Source organism: Tachysurus vachellii, chromosome 22 (genome assembly GCF_030014155.1).
Source record: "Tachysurus vachellii isolate PV-2020 chromosome 22, HZAU_Pvac_v1, whole genome shotgun sequence".
Lineage (NCBI taxonomy): Eukaryota > Metazoa > Chordata > Actinopteri > Siluriformes > Bagridae > Tachysurus > Tachysurus vachellii.
In genome coordinates, this window is record NC_083481.1 from 8,079,629 (window position 1) to 8,095,907 (window position 16,279).

Genomic DNA, 16,279 nt, shown 5'->3' on the forward strand with positions numbered 1-16,279 from the left:
TATAGGGAAATGTATATAAACTATATCATTTACAACCATAAATAAACATTTTGTTTGGTCATAAGCAGACATTCATGCAAGGTAATACAAATTTTAAAAATGACCTCTTGACTGATTTAATTGTAAGTAGAGCTTTAACTGATTCTTTCATTGAGTAACACAAAATCATAATAAACATTATTATGCTCGCAATAAACATCATAAACTTAATTGTAATAAACATATTTCCCTATGATTGCTGTAACATGAAAGCATCCCCCACCCTTCCCCTTCTAAAAAAGTCCCAATCAAAATGAAGCATTTTTCCTCAAGCTTATTAGGTCTCTGCTTCTGTGGTAGTCAAGGCCTGAAAAATGGAGGTGAACCCCCCCTTAAGTGATATATGGAGGATTTTATTTTATTTCAGGGGGGAGTGAGTGTGTGAGGGGGTCATCAAATTATCTGTGCATGTGGTAACACTCCTAATTTACTGCTTATTAAGAGTTAGTAAGGTAGTTATTAAGGTTAGGTATTGGGTACCATAGAATAAGGTAATGCAGAATATGGCATTAATATGTGCTTAATAAGTACTAATAAATAGCCAATATTCTATTAATATTCATGCTAATAAGCAACTAGTTAAATGACCCTAAAATAAAGTGTTACTGTGCATGTTATAGAAGAATGCAAGTACATGCAGGGGGTTTGGCCTCAATGGCCATCCAGTAAGCAGTGTGCTGTGTGCAAGTGACCGAAGAATGCAGGGTACAAATTCAACTTAAATTGCATTAAATCTTGTTGTTTTAAACACAATTATGCTGCAAGATTTTTTTTAACTACATTTAAGTTCCTTGTTATAGGCAACTCTGCATTTGTTTAAAATTCCCAGTTTATTCCCATATATTCCCGTTAATTCCCATGGAAAGTTTCCAGCCTTGAAAATTCCCGGAATTTTGCAACCCTACTAACAAAAAACAACAATTGCGTAGTATGCATGTTAATCACTAATGGTAATGTATCCTCTTGGAAACCAACTTTATATGGTGTAGGTATACTTCAGTTTACAGGTAAACTGGCAGCTGTGTTTCAGGTCAGTGTGTAAAATGTTGGCGATTTCAGCAATTCTGAATGTATATTTGTCACTATAGTAAGCTCTGTTGAATATTTGCTGTTATATTATATAAAAATATATATAAAATATTTATATATAAACACTCACTCACTCACTTTCTACCGCTTATCTGAACTACCTCGGGTCACGGGGAGCCTGTGCCTATCTCAGGCGTCATCTGGCATCAAGGCAGGATACACCCTGGACGGAGTGCCAACCCATCACAGGGCACACACACACACTCTCATTCACTCACGCAATCACACACTACGGACAATTTTCCAGAGATACCAATCAACCTACCATGCATGTCTTTGGACCAGAGAAGGAAACCGGAGTACCCTGAGGAAACCCCCAAGGCACAGGGAGAAAATGAAAACTCCACACACACAAGGCGGAGGCGGGAATCGAACCCCCAACCCTGGAGGTGTGAGGCGACCGTGCTAACTACTAAGCCACTGTGTCCCCCTATATATAAACAACTGAAATATATAATTATTCTTAGACTGTGTGGCAGGTCACATTTTCAAGTATTTATGGTTATATTTAAAATTCTCTGGTATCCTTGCACCTGCCAAGAAACACAGTTGAGTCGCTGCACTGTAATATTGCTGTAATGTCCGTAGTGTGGTAGTGCCATGCAGTACAGCCGTGGCTAAAAAATTTTGAGAATGACACCCAAAAAAGTTTTCACTGCATTTTAGCCCAGTCACAAAAGAACCAGCTGAGATCATGTCAGTGATTCAGAGAGGTCAGTTGTTGTGAAGAAGGCTTCAGGGTGCCCAGAAAAGCAACAGAAATGTCTTCTAAAGTTTAGTCATCTATGGGATAGCGGCACCACCAGTGCAGAGCTTACTCAGGAATGGCAGAAGGCAGGTGTAAGTGCATTTCAAGTCAAAAAATCAACCACATATACATAGCTGATGCAGTACATAGTGAAATGAGAAGTTTTCCACAGGACCATAGTGCTACACAGAACAAAGACAGCACAATGTAAGTCCTACATTAAGCACAGCAAAAATACTGGAATGAACACTTAATAGCAGCAGTTATATGAGGTATTGCAATTAATTGTGAAAAGATCGTAAATACAGTGTGCAAAACTGTATGTAAACAGTTTGATATGGGTGGTGCTGTAGACATGGATGTACATTGGAAGTGTGTGTATTTGGTGCAGTCTACACAATGCGTGTGTGTTTATTGTGCTCGGTACAGTTCAATTCGGTTGTTGGAGTCTGATGGCTTGTGGAAAGAAACTGTTACACAGTCTGTGCCTGAATGCTTTGGTACATTTTTCCAAATGGCAGGAGAAAGATGAGTGTGTGTGGTGTATGTGGGGTCACTCACAATGCTGTTGGCTTTGCGGATGCAGCGTGTGGTGTAAGTGTGAAAAGAGACTCCATTGATAATCTCAGTTGTCCTTAAGATCTGCTGAAATCTGAGATGGTGCAATTCCCAAACCAGACAGTGATGCAGCTGTTCAGGATGCTCAGTGGTCCCTCTGTAAAACATAGGATGGGGGAGGAAGATAATGAGTGTGAGTGCAACAGGACGATATTCATTGAGGCAGGACACTAGACTTCTTCGGCATGGGAACGATGGTGGCTTAGGGAAATGTTGAAGATGTCAGTGAAGACATCCCTGAGCATCCTGCAAGGAATGTTTTCTGGTCTAGCAGCCTTCCGTGGGATAACTCTGCATAGAGTTCTCCTCACCTCGGCCATGGATAGACAGAGTACCTGATCGTTGGGGGGAGGGATGGTCTTCCTATTTGCTATGTTGTTCTGCACCTCAAACCGAGTGTCCTGGAAGTGTTCAGACCATACGCAGCACACTGCATCAAATGGGTCTGCATGACTGTCGTCCCAGAAGGAAGCCTTTTCTAAAGATGATGCACAAGAAAACCCGCAAACAGTTTGCTGGAGTCAAGCAGACTAAGGACATGGTTTACTGGAACCATATCCTGTGGTCTGATGAGACCAAGATAAACTTATTCGGTTCAGATGGTGTCAAGCGTATGTGGTGGCAAACAGGTGAGGAGTACAAAGAAAAGTGTGTTTTGCCTACAGTCAAGCATGGTGGTGGGAGTGTCATGGTCTGGGGCTGCATAAGGTCTGCCGGCACTGGGGAGCTACAGTTCATTGAGGGAACCATGAATGCCAACACGTACTGTGACGTACTGAAGCAGAGCATGATCTCCTCACTTCTGAGACTGAGCCGCAGGGCAGTATTCCAACATAATAACGACCCCAAACACACCTCCAAGATGATCACTGCCTTGCTAAAGAAGCTGAGGGTAAAGGTGATAGACTGACCAAGCATATCTCCAGACCTAAACCCTATTGAGCATCTGTGAGACATCCTCAAACGGAAGGTGGATGAGGGCAAGGTCACTGTGATGTCATCATGGAGGAGTGGAAGAGGACTCCAGTGGCAACCTGTGACGCTCTGGTGAGCTCCATGCCCAAGAGGGTTAAGGCAGTGCCTGAAAATAATGGTGGCCACACAATTGACACTTTGGGCCCAATTTGGACATTTTCACTTTTGTGGCCAGCAGTTTAGATATTTTATAGTTATATATATATATTAGTTATTTTAAGGGGACAGCAAATTTACACTGTTATACAAACTGTACACTCACTACTTTACATTGTAGCAAGGTGTCATTTCTTCAGTGTTGTCACATGAAAATATATAATAAAGTATTCACAAAAATGTGAGGGGTGTACTCACTTCTGTGAGATACTGTACATAGGTTAATTGACACATTGCTCAATTCAAGCCTCAATAACAACTGTGGTCATCACCATAAACAAACAAATAACCCCAGGTGACAAAATCATAACATTTTTCCCAAAAAATGTACACCAACCTTTAGAAGTCAGGTAAAAAAAAATAATTAAAGCATATAAATTAATAACATAAAGAACCATCTTCATCATTGGAGTAATGAAGTTGTTAGTTGTTTCTAAATAAATTATGAACAAAATTATCTAATGTAGTCTAACTAAGACTCAAAATGTTATGTCTTTCACATTGTTTTGGAGCACTCTTCAGTTCAGTGATGCTTATAGGCATTCATTTATGCACAGCTCTCTAAAGAAACATCACAGCATTTCAATGGGTTGAGGTCTGAACTTTGGCCTGGCCATTTTAACACCAGAGATCCTGAATGGCTAGATGTTACAAAGAAATGACATTTAAATATTTCTGTTTTGAACAGGAAGTGACCAAACATCTGTACATATAAGGGCTTCTTCAAGGCATCTTCAATAGTTATTTGTCTTTATAAGGTTTTGTGAAGCCTTTTTTTATTATTATTTTCTTTACTGTTGTAGTATACAGTTATAATCTTGCAAACAAAAGCTACACAGTTCTAAGTAATTGGCAGTAGCATAAATGTTTTATAACAAAAATCAGTAATCCAAGCCTTAAAAAACCTGTCTGCACAGGAGTGTTAATTATGCACGTAATATGGTCCACTAAAACAAAATGTAATTGTGTTTAATTAAAAAAATACATTTATTATTAAGAATATTCACAATAAACAATTGAACACACTTAGTCTTTGGTTTGATTGCAGAGAACTGCCTAACATGGGATATATAGGGATATTCTATGGGTAGAACAATAACACAAATGTAATGGTTTACTGGTTTAAACCTGACCCAATAATGCAGAAATCAATTATTGTGATGATGTCACATGTTTGCTTATGTAAAGAATTTTACAGTGGCTTCAAACTGAACCCGTCTATTTTATAAAATATATACTTGTGTTCTAAAATCCAGAAAAAGTCTGAAGAACCGAACCCTAAGAAAAAACTGTTTAGTACAGAATTGGAAAAATGTCAGGATTTGTTAGAAGAGTAGGCTACTTGCACAAACACTTAAGCATTATAACCATTATAATTCAGCTTGTCATCTTAAATGTCACTGGAGTGCAAGTAGCCCATTTTACTGGGGCCAGTTATATGGATTTTTCACTTTATTTCATCATTACTGAAATGTAAGTAATTGGTCTTCTAGTTCTGTTATACAGTTCCAACTAGTGTGAATGAAGGCTTTACACCAATGGTGAAATGAATCAAAGTCAAGAATTTTTTTATTATCATTTCAACCATATATAGCTGATGCAGTAAATAGTGAAATGAAACGACATTCCCCCAGGACCTTTGTGCTACATAAAGTTGCGTAAGACAAAAAGGAACTGGGGGCTAAGTACAATCACACCGTTGCATATAAGGTGCATGTTTATTCATGCAGACTATGCAAAGACTATTCCATGCGATGTGAAATTTCGTCATAATTTCCTCTCTGACTATGTATTCAAAACTAACCCTAACCCTATGCCCTAAAACCAAGGAGATCATTTCAGTTTTCATGAGATTTAGCAAGACCACCCAACTCCCTCTTCAAATATCATCTAATAGAAATGAAGAGGAAGTGGAGACTGTGACCAACTTAAGGTTCCTTGAAGTATACATGACAAAAGATGCCACATGGTCTGTCAACACCTCCTACCTGGTGAAGAAAGCACAACAAATATTTTTTCTGCAAAAACTTAAATAGGTCAGACTACCTGCACAGCTGCATTATGAATTTCTACCACAGAACCATACCATATCTTAGAATGGTTTATATTAACTTCACAGGGGAAAAAACAAAGACTTGTAGTTAAAACAGCAGCGCAAATCAAAAGCTCCCAAATCTGGATACACACAAGTGACTACATGTGTGTATCCAGGATACATGTGTATCTAGGTACATCTGGATACACATACTGACTAAACACAAAGGCATTATGTCATTAAAGACTCCACCCACTCAGGACACAGAATGTTTGTCCCCTTGCCATCTTGAAAAAGATACAGGCCATCAAGTCCCATGCAAATAGAATGAAGTGCAGCTTCATTTCCTGTATCTACAATCACCCCTCAATCACCCCTTTATATAATATGACTCTAATGTTATATATATATATATTACAGTATATTCTTTATTTTTTCTTTGTTTAAATTCCTTTCTGCGAGTTGTATACAATGACAATATAGTATCTTGTCTATCTTATCTATCTATCTACTTATAACTATAGCAATATTAGATATGTTTTTCCTATTAGCATATACATTTCTTGGGTAATTACTTGAATCTCTAACCTAGAGAAGCTGCATTGAACTGCATTGAAGGTATGATCTTAAATAGTTTCAATGCTTTGCTTGTTGTCTAAATTCTTTACACCATTTTTGTTAGTAACTGTTTTCATCACACATCATTAATCCTTCACAGGGCCGAAAACAGTGTGATTGTAGTGTGCTTGTGTAAACCAAAAGCTGTTGGAATTGCTGGCTTAATATTTGGCTCCTCAGCGTTGATTCATCTGGGGGATTTCCTGTGCTTTGGGGGAAAATGCAGAAGAACTGGGGGAAGGGATTTGTGGATGAGAACGCGAGAACGTGGCTGAATAGAATTTATTGACTTCTTGTCTACCACTGGGTCCTAAAGCCCTAAAAAAATTCACCAGCTATCACAAACAGGTTCCACATATAAAACTCCATATTTAATCTGATCCTCATTTAATGGCCTGTGTCTAGATCTGTAATTTGGCTGAGCGGATTAAAGAATATTCTGCTACACGAAACTGTAGGTTTCTGGTTCCTCTGATAACTGTGTAAGCTGGCAAAATGTCTTCAAAATACTATGAGTAATAAAGTAGTTCTCAGTATTTAGTATCAACAATGGCTGCCATACAAAGCAAGAAGATGTCTGTCATCAATTTAAAAAAAAAAACTTTATAGAAACGAAAATCAGAACAGTGTTGTACCAACAAATGGGAAGTGCTTCATTTTTGCATTGTGCAATGTTGTGCACCTTCCAATGTGCACCCTTCCAATCCAAACTAGTGAAGTTGACCCAAATGAAATCATTTTTTCTCTGTCCTTACCCGATTTATCTTATTTACTGGATAACTCAATTTTCTATTTGTATTTCTATTTGTAATTCTAGATGAAGGTCCCCAGCAATGGCATCAAACATTCAGTAAAAATGACTAGTAAAAAATAGTCCAGCCAGATCCTAGGTCTAATTAAAATGATGCATTTCCCTAAAACCCTAGGGAGCGTCTTTGACAGTTTTAATCAACAACTTGTAATGGGGTGTAAAATGAAGCTGCCTAACTCAAAATATTGAAGGAGCCATCCAAAGGAAATTAAACAGGTGTTGAGTGTTAAAATTACTTTTGTATAATCCTTTATCCTCACAGAATAAAGGTCAAGCACCTGAATCCATTGAAGACATTAAGAAGACAGTTTCATATTTTGTAACTGATGAACACATTATTAATGTGTTCTCTTCTTCATGCAGTGAAACGCAGTTGGGTTAAGGTATGGTGATTGAGCCAGCCGAAAACCATCCACATTTTCCCAGTTAAAGTTGTTTCATTTGTTGGGAGTGTGTTTTGTTTCATTGTCTTTCTACATGATGAAGTTCCTCCCAATAAGATTGTATGCATTTCTCTGTAAACTGGAAGACATTCAGTCTATAGACCCCTGAATTCATACAGTTACTATCATAGGTTATATTATTAATAAAAAATTGTAAACCATTTCCAGAAGCAGCCATGCGAACCTAAACTATGACACAACCGCCAACATGCTTGACCGAAGAACTTGTATATTTTGGATCTAGAACTGATTTTTTTTTTTTTTTTTTTTTTTTTTTTTTTTTTTTTTTTTGTAAAAGGTCTTACTTTTGAAAAAGGTCAAACTTTTGTAGCTGATGTCTGTATTTCTTTATGAATTCCAACCTACTGAGAAGTGAGAAATAGTTTTCATCTATATGTAAGGCCTCTATATTTCTTTTCTCATTCTTTTTTGAATGGTGGATTGTGATACCTTCATCATTGGCATGTGGTGGTGGTCACTGCGGTTTTTGTGGTTTTCTTTACTGCTCTTACAATGTTTCTGTAATCAAATGCTCTTGTTTTTGCCTCGGCTGGCATGTTCAGTGTCTGGTAGTTAGTACACCAGTGACTTCTTTCTTTTTCACAACTTTCATGCAAAAATTTCCTGTTCGAATACTTTTGGAGGTAGTTTGACAATAGAAGCCTGGAGCTTTCTTGTAGGGACCATTATAAAGTGTATTAAATTTGACAGAGTGAGATCATATGTATTAATGTGTGTAAAAAGACATCTACCCTGCAGTCATACTCTATAAAGGATAGCCCTTATCCCTTATAGTAGTTGCTGCCAAGAAAATTCACAAAAAAACCCACAGGTAAGACAGCGTCTGTCTGGAATCACTCTAAGACCAGGTCAAATCTAAACTAGTTCAAATTACGAAAGAGAACATTTATAAAGGACTGCTTTAAAGAAAATGAAACATTTTAGGAATTAATACTTAAATGTACAATTCTGAAATGTTCGTCCTTTTGGTTTTAACAGGAAAAAGTTTCTTTTTCTTGTTAGAATCACATCATTATTAGGGGTATTAGGGATCACTGAAGGTATTGGAAACCTACCGTGTTTTCGTTTCTTATTCTTTTGAAACATTTACCCCCTCTCACCGAAATGTACATAATATACAAACTAGTTATAAATTTGGAATTTGTTATAGATTTTTCATATATTCCTGGTGCATTATAACTACATTAAGAATATGAACCTCAATAGTAATCAAAAACTTGAACATTTTAAATAAGGCTGCAATATGCCAATCAATTCTAGGGGGAAAGAGCTTTAATTCTCCAACAGCTGGTAAACAGTGGCTATAAAATATTAAATGGGATGAATGAAATTTGAAAAATATTTTAAGGGTGTATGATCAGAAATTGGCATGGTCTCCCATAGGGTTTATAGAATCTTTTAGAGAACGAATTGTGTTTATTTTTGATTATGTAATATGCTGATTAAAACAATAGAGTTAAGACTATGCCGGCATTAAAAATTTAACTGAAGAGAGTGCAGGAAAGAAACCGTAACTCAGAAGCTAACGGTGGCAGACAGCTGAAGGGAGTTGGATGTTTTTGCAAAGAAAATTTTCACCTGGAAAAATAACCATATTGAAACTGAATATAAGGGTCTTCTGGGCCTAAATTCAACAGTTGCACATTTGGCATCAAGACCCTGAGCTTCTTTTTTACGAGTTCAAATTAGGTGAAATTGGGTGTCCTGCACTGATTTGCTAATCTTTATGTGTAACATTTATAATGACAAATGAGTTATATATTTAGTCATTGTATTCTCTATGGCATTTTTAGGGATTTTTGTAATGTACCCACTGATCCCCATATAGTTTATTATTCATTTTCAAATGTCATTTTATTTTTGTGATTTTTCTTTGCAGGATTATTTCATGGTCAGGCCATCTGTCATTATTGGAAGAGGAAAATCAAGATAACTCATCTGTATTCAGTTTCATTAGCTCTCTGATGGTCCAAAATTAATCACTCATGTAATCAATCAAATTCACTTGCAATTCCATTTCTGTGCGCAGCAAGATACAAACTGCAAATACATGTTTGCATAAGCATTTACTTATTAGCATTTGAATTTAAACATAAGCAAAATGTTCCTATATCCAGAAACATTGGCAAGCTATCATTGTCTAGTATTCTGAAGGTTGCAAGTCTGCACCAATGGGTATGTCTGCATCTAGCCAAATGTTAGCATGCTCTCCGAATAAATCTGATAGACTGCAAATATTCCCAAAATTTGATTCATTTTAAGCAAATGACTATGCTGATTAGACAGATGACCATTTAACATTTATTTTTGTTAACAATATATTTCATTTTGGATAACTGTCTATTGAAGGCATTTGCAGGAAACCACACTGTAATGTAGTATACAACAGAAATGGCAACTAGAAATTGCAAACATGCCAAAATCATATGAAGTTAATTAATTCTGCTGAAAGCTGGGCTTCAGACCTTGCAGGTCGATAAAAGGGAATGTGGTGATGGAATGAGTGCATTTTTCTCTTTCTATCCACCTTCTCTTACACTTTCTGCATGTAATCTGCTTCACTATTAATCGATCTTGAGCTTTGGCTTCCAAAAATACACTTTTTCTCAAAAGTGTTTTCCCTCTTTCTACCAAATGAGATTTTTATTCAACCCAATTACAAGAAAGTTGTGTTCAGTTTACTTAAAAGAACAGTTCGTCAGTAAATGGAGAACTAGACCATTGCTTAGAGGATGCTAACAAGATATGAATAATATACCATGAAATCTCAATCAATATTATGCAGATTACATTGTGCTTATTAGGATGTGTTAATTACACCTTTTTCATTAATGAATGCTTTTAGCTTTTTGGCTGAAGTTAGCAGAGAATATAATTAGCGGATCGTGAGTGTAAGGCTAATGTAAACTGGTTTTTCTCCTGAATTGTAGGTTATGACATGGAATTTATGTTGAATGGTAACAGTTCATACAAAACACAAAAGGCTTTTTCATCGATGAGGCAATGAATGCATTTACTCTCAGCTGTTTCAGGTGTCTTGTTTTTTAATTAGATCTTGATAGGATTTCAACCACCTGCATCTTTTCCCGACCATTTTCATAGGTGTATATTTTATAATATCTTTCTTTTTCTGGTTATTCTGGACACCAACTATTTGTCCAGATTACTAATAATACTTACTGGGTGTACACTGTACAATGGAGATGAAGGGCATGTAGAATATGTGTTATGATGTAATGCACTGATGAGCTTTTTATTTGTGAGATGTGTTTCGAACAGGGGGCACGGTGGCTTAGTGGTTAGCATGTTCACCTCACACCTCCAGGGTTGGGGGTTCGATTCCTGCCTCCGCCTTGTGTGTGTGTGGAGTTTGCATGTTCCCCTCGTGCCTCCGGGTACTCCGGTTTCCTCCCCCGGTCCAAAGACATGCATGGTAGGTTGATTGGCATCTCTGGAAAATTGTCCGTAGTGTGTGATTGCGTGAGTGAATGAGAGTGTGTGTGTGTGCCCTGCGATGGGTTGGCACTCCGTCCAGGGTGTATCCTGCCTTGATGCCTGATGACGCCTGAGATAGGCACAGGCCTATTGACCCGAGATAGTTCGGATAAGCAAGTCCGAAAACAAGTGTAAAGTAACAAGTGTAATATGAGGCTAAACAGTGGCTTCAGCATTTAGATACTCTTGATAATCAGGACATTAGAAACCACTAGGTGTACTGGAGTCTGTTGTTTTAATTCTTCAATTGGATTAAGAGATGTTTTGCAGACATTTGAAGATTTTATTCATAATGACTTACAAAAAATTCATCTGGGGACAAAGCTGAGCAGTTAAGGGTTAAGAACCGTAGTTTTAAGAACCGTAGTTTTGAGAACCTACTGACTGCAGATGCTAGCCTTAAACAATGGATCATTCTAATGGAAATATACTACTGTAAATTACATCAGATGTCCAAGTATGCCCGAGTCTGTTTTTATATTTATCTGCATCTTTTTTTTTTATGAACATCAAAAAGCTTTATCCCTGATACATGCTAATGAATACACAAGCAGGCAAACTAATCTGCTAACGCTCTCAAATTACAGCTGGAGTGTGACATTTTGGATCAGCCAAGTATTTCAGGCAGCAATCTGTTAGTGTTATGAAGTAACACATGGCCAAATGGTGATTATTAATATTGCCAGTCAGAAACACCCGAAACACACTATCAAAACAGCGGGATTAGTTCTAAAGTTAACCTCAGAAACACATTCTGGCTAGTTTTGTAGGGGAAACCTTGTTATATTAAAGGCACTTTGTTCTTAAAATAATAATGTTTGGCGATGGTGTTCTTGTGACCATCGCAAATGTATATTGACAAATTATTATTACAGCAACCGAAGAAGGTTCTATTCATTTTGTCAGTCATATGCAACATAGCAGCCTCTGTTTCTATTTATATACAGAGTTAGTGTGACAACCTCCATTTCAAATGGTGCAGTGAATATTAAAAATGTAATGGTACAGTCTAGTTGTATGGATTGACACTAGTGATCAGAGAGTTGAAATCCAATCCAAAATATGTTATAGACCATACGTCCAACATGGTTCTAGTACTTGACTTGGGAACCAGCAAACCTTTTTAAGACGTGGGCCACATTCCTACTGCCAAGAGCAAAGACATCACTACCAGCTACCATGGAAAGTGGTAGCTCAGTGGTTAAGGTGTTGGGCTACTGATCGGAAGGTCATGGGTTCGAACCCCAGGTCCACCAAGCTGCCACTGCTGGGCCCCTGAGCAAGGCCCTTAACCCTCAGTTGCTCAGTTGTAAGTCACTCTGGATAAGGGTGTCTGCTAAATGCCATAAATGTAAGCCAATAATTACACTACACAAGAGATCATTCTAAATAGAATTTTGGTAGCAATAATATTCAATTCAGTGAACTGATTAATTGCAATGATTTTTTTTTTTAATGAATCACAACATTAAAGCATTGACATTTTATATTACTGGCAGTTTTGTAAATAACTTACACAATTCTATGACTATGAAATAATTCCATTTATTAATAATGCCAGTCTATTCCAATAAAGTCAGTGATAATTGGAAGCAGCAGATTTTTGGTTCTGGATTCAAACCATTTTTACTGGCTGAGATCTTACAATCTTTACAAAGTTTGAAAAATGTTTGAAGACTGAGAAACCATTGAGTAAGAAGCTTAACCATCAACTACTGAGCTCTGTTCTTGCACTGTATTCGGTCTCATGATCATCAGATTAAATGTAATATAACTCTATCGTTCTAAATCTTCAACCTTTGGGTGTCTTAATTAATGAACATAGCTGAAGGGCAAAGGTTAAGGCTTATATACCAGACACAACATGCTTACAGGAAATGTTTGTCAAATTCTGATTAAAACATTGATTTTAAAAATTGGAATTCTGAGTGCTAGTCCAAGAGGTTTGGTGTGTCTGCTGCAACCGATGCAGGTGATTCACATTGTTCTCCTTCCTAAAAAAAGACAAAAATGCAAATGTAAGGGCTAACTTAATCAACTTCATGTTTCATTTAAATCAAGTGTTTTATATGAAATGTTTAATAGTCTGTGCTAAGATGTGTGAGCAGATACCCCAAATGGCTCAGCAAATGCCCTGTATCCACTGTATAAAGGGTTTGGGATGGACACAATAGCAGGATTGGCACTGGTCTTAGTGGACGTACCATCTTCATCATCATTCTGTTAATAGAAAGTGCACAATAAACAGTTAAGTCAATCTAACAGAAATCCTACATCTGACCATCTTTTTCTAATAAAACATATCAAAGGTTATATTATCAGCCATGGCTTTTTATGTTGATTTTAGCCTTTTGATTTCTCTTATCAGATGTTGGCCAGTCACATGACAGGCATCTATCATAATCAAAGAATAAAAAATTTGATACACAACAACATAGTGGACATATTTGTGGTTTCTAAGTACAATTCTGTAATGAATAAAAGCATATTTATGCCAGAACATTGAACGTAACATCTTTCTCAGTTTATATGTAGTCAGATGTGATTTGTGTTAGCTGGGTTGAATGTAGCACCACTGAGTAACTTAAGAATTTAAGTGTTGTTCTTTATTTCAGTTCTAGTTTTTCAATGCAAAATATACAGTAATGCTGAATCAGGACTGTGAAATTCAGCACATTTTAACTTAGCAGAAGTGCCAGTTGATCTTTAGAAATGTGAAATACAGCAATAAACCAGCAATAAACACTCCTACAGTGTCTGTCTAATATCTTAATTATAAGTTTTATGCAAAAGCACCTTTCTTGTCTTACATGATTAGTACATTCTATTAATGACAAAGTATCGTGAGGGGTTTGGGCTGTAACATGTGACTTGAAAAGAAAGAAACTGAATTAAGATTGAATATTATCTGGTTAACATTCATTAATTCAGACATTGTAAATAATATTCATATTATTATTATTTACACCGATGCACCTTATGGATACTGAAACAATATATTCCCCAAAAATGTAATGATATTTTAGCTGCAAGTTTCTGTAGCTCCATTTTTCCTTAAATATATACACAAATTTAAAATATTATTCATGAACCTTAAATATGCATGGCATAAAATCCAACTGAATCAACAACATTCATTTTGTCTTCCCTGGAAACTACTTCAGACTGTTTTTATAACGTATTTGATATCTGCTTTATTCATTTATGGAAACACACTTGCCTTAAAATACTGGAAGCTAAAGGCATCATTCTTATGTCTCAGGAAATAATATGCCACACCAGCAATAACACCTCCAATAAAAATAATGATCAATACAGCAGTCACAGTGGGTGCGCTGGACTGCGAGTGGACAGCTGAAGGTGTTGGAGGGGTCACCTGGAAAAAAATCAAAACATCCAATAAAAATAAATAAATAAATAAATTCCAATACCAATTTATTTCCATTACTATAAATGGGCTTTATAAATAACCAATATAATGTGATAAATGAAGAGAGATTCAAATAATCATATTTCATCTATCATCTATCTATCATTATAATCATTATTCCATCTATAAATCCATGTGGTAAAATGTGATCATTTTATTCCAAATGTTTTAAAACCACTAGTATTTATGTTAATGAAATCTTCACATTAAAGAGTAAAGGACATCACTAATAGCCCTTAACACTTCACCCATATCTGCTCAGTTGTGGGATTGAATTTGATTCTGTCTCACTTTGCAGGTTGCTTTGCATGGATCTGCATAATGAATAACTGTACAGTTCATAGACAATAAAATCTGGAATAGCTGGCCCAAAACTCATTTTAAAAGAAAATATATGAACACTCACAGGAGGTGCTTTGATCGGTCCCTCAATTATGTGGATCAGACCATTAGTGGCTGGAATATCCCAAATTAAAATCATCCGTTTATTGACCAATTTTGCTGGTGGAGAATCCTGTAGAAAAAAAACAGAATTAATCCATAACCATAAAGCTTTCAGTTTTTTAGTGTTTTTTTAGGTTTTCATCCAGGTTATCCAATTTCCTCACACTACAGCTGTGCATTGTGATTGGACTCCTGCAGAACCCAACTAAAATTCATGGGGGCCTGAAGGTCAGATAGGAAGCTTGTGGGACAAAGACCAGCTCTTAACATGAGAACATACAGTACACTCACTTTATTTGAAACACTGGTACATCGCCTCATTTATGCAGTTATTGATTCAGGCAGCAGCACAATGTTTAACATCATGCTGGAAAATGACCAAGTCATTTTTTCTATTCATTAACTGTCCAGTTTTGTTGACTCAGTGCCGATAATAGACCTAGATCGTTAGTCTTAGTCAAGAATGGAACCCAATGTGACCTGTTGTTGCCTGTCTACCTCAAACATTGATATTTTGTGCATGCTGAGATGGTTTTCTGCTCAGCATGGCTGTAAAGAGTGGTTATTTGAGATACTATATCCTTCCTGGCAGCTCAAACCAATCTGTCCATTTTCTTCAGACCTCTCTTTTTAACAAGGAACTTCCACCCATAGAAATGCTTCCTCAATGTTTTTATTTATTTATTTATTTATTTATTTATTTATTTATTGTTGTTTTTTTTAATAAGAAAAATGAGATTCTAAATTTAGAATCTAAATTCTAAAGATTGTAATATATTTTCATTGGCTATACATCAGGCAGACCTACATTTTTTTTTGTTTTTTCAGTAGTAGGTAAGCCAAGGAAGCTTGTTCCCATGCTAACTTCAACTTAACTGAACATTGCTAGCATTAAATTTAAATAAACTGTATGTTTGAAATTACCAGATTATTTGTGATCCTGCATGCGCATTCTTACAGGATAATATTTCAAGAACATTCCTCTCAGAATTCCTTACATTCTTGGTACTGAGAAACAGCCTTCATGCTTAAGTCATTTGCTCTGGTATTTCCTCAAGAACTAAGCCTGCCGGTATTCGACTTTGAGCATCAGAGTTGTGAATGATGACCCTGTCTGACTACTGTCTAAATCATGCTATGGACATCTTTCGTTTAAATGCCTCTGGCTCCTGTGAACTGCACAGTGATTAAACTAAAAATAACTTAAAGCCTTAACTATTAAGTCATCAAAACTATGAAGGACATACAGTATTATGTAACCAAAACCATGGCGTTGTACCAGACTGATGTGCCTGACAAGAGGTCCTGGCTTACAATCAACATTTCAAGTCCCTTCAAGGTGTTCACTGAGGTCATG

General features: G+C 36.6%; 1 protein-coding gene across 1 annotated transcript in view; it reads right to left on the reverse strand.

Annotated features, from left to right (window-relative positions):
* Positions 1 to 12,482: 12,482 nt before the first annotated feature.
* Positions 12,483 to 16,279, reverse strand: part of stab1 (stabilin 1) — a 78,253-nt gene continuing 74,456 nt past the window's right edge. The window contains exons 66-69 of the mRNA XM_060857611.1: positions 14,885 to 14,992; positions 14,269 to 14,424; positions 13,161 to 13,268; positions 12,483 to 13,042 (exon numbers count right to left, since the gene is read on the reverse strand). Of these exons, the coding sequence (XP_060713594.1) occupies positions 12,980 to 13,042; positions 13,161 to 13,268; positions 14,269 to 14,424; positions 14,885 to 14,992 (435 nt within the window). The 3' untranslated portion in view covers positions 12,483 to 12,979. The remainder of the gene's footprint in view (positions 13,043 to 13,160; positions 13,269 to 14,268; positions 14,425 to 14,884; positions 14,993 to 16,279) is intronic.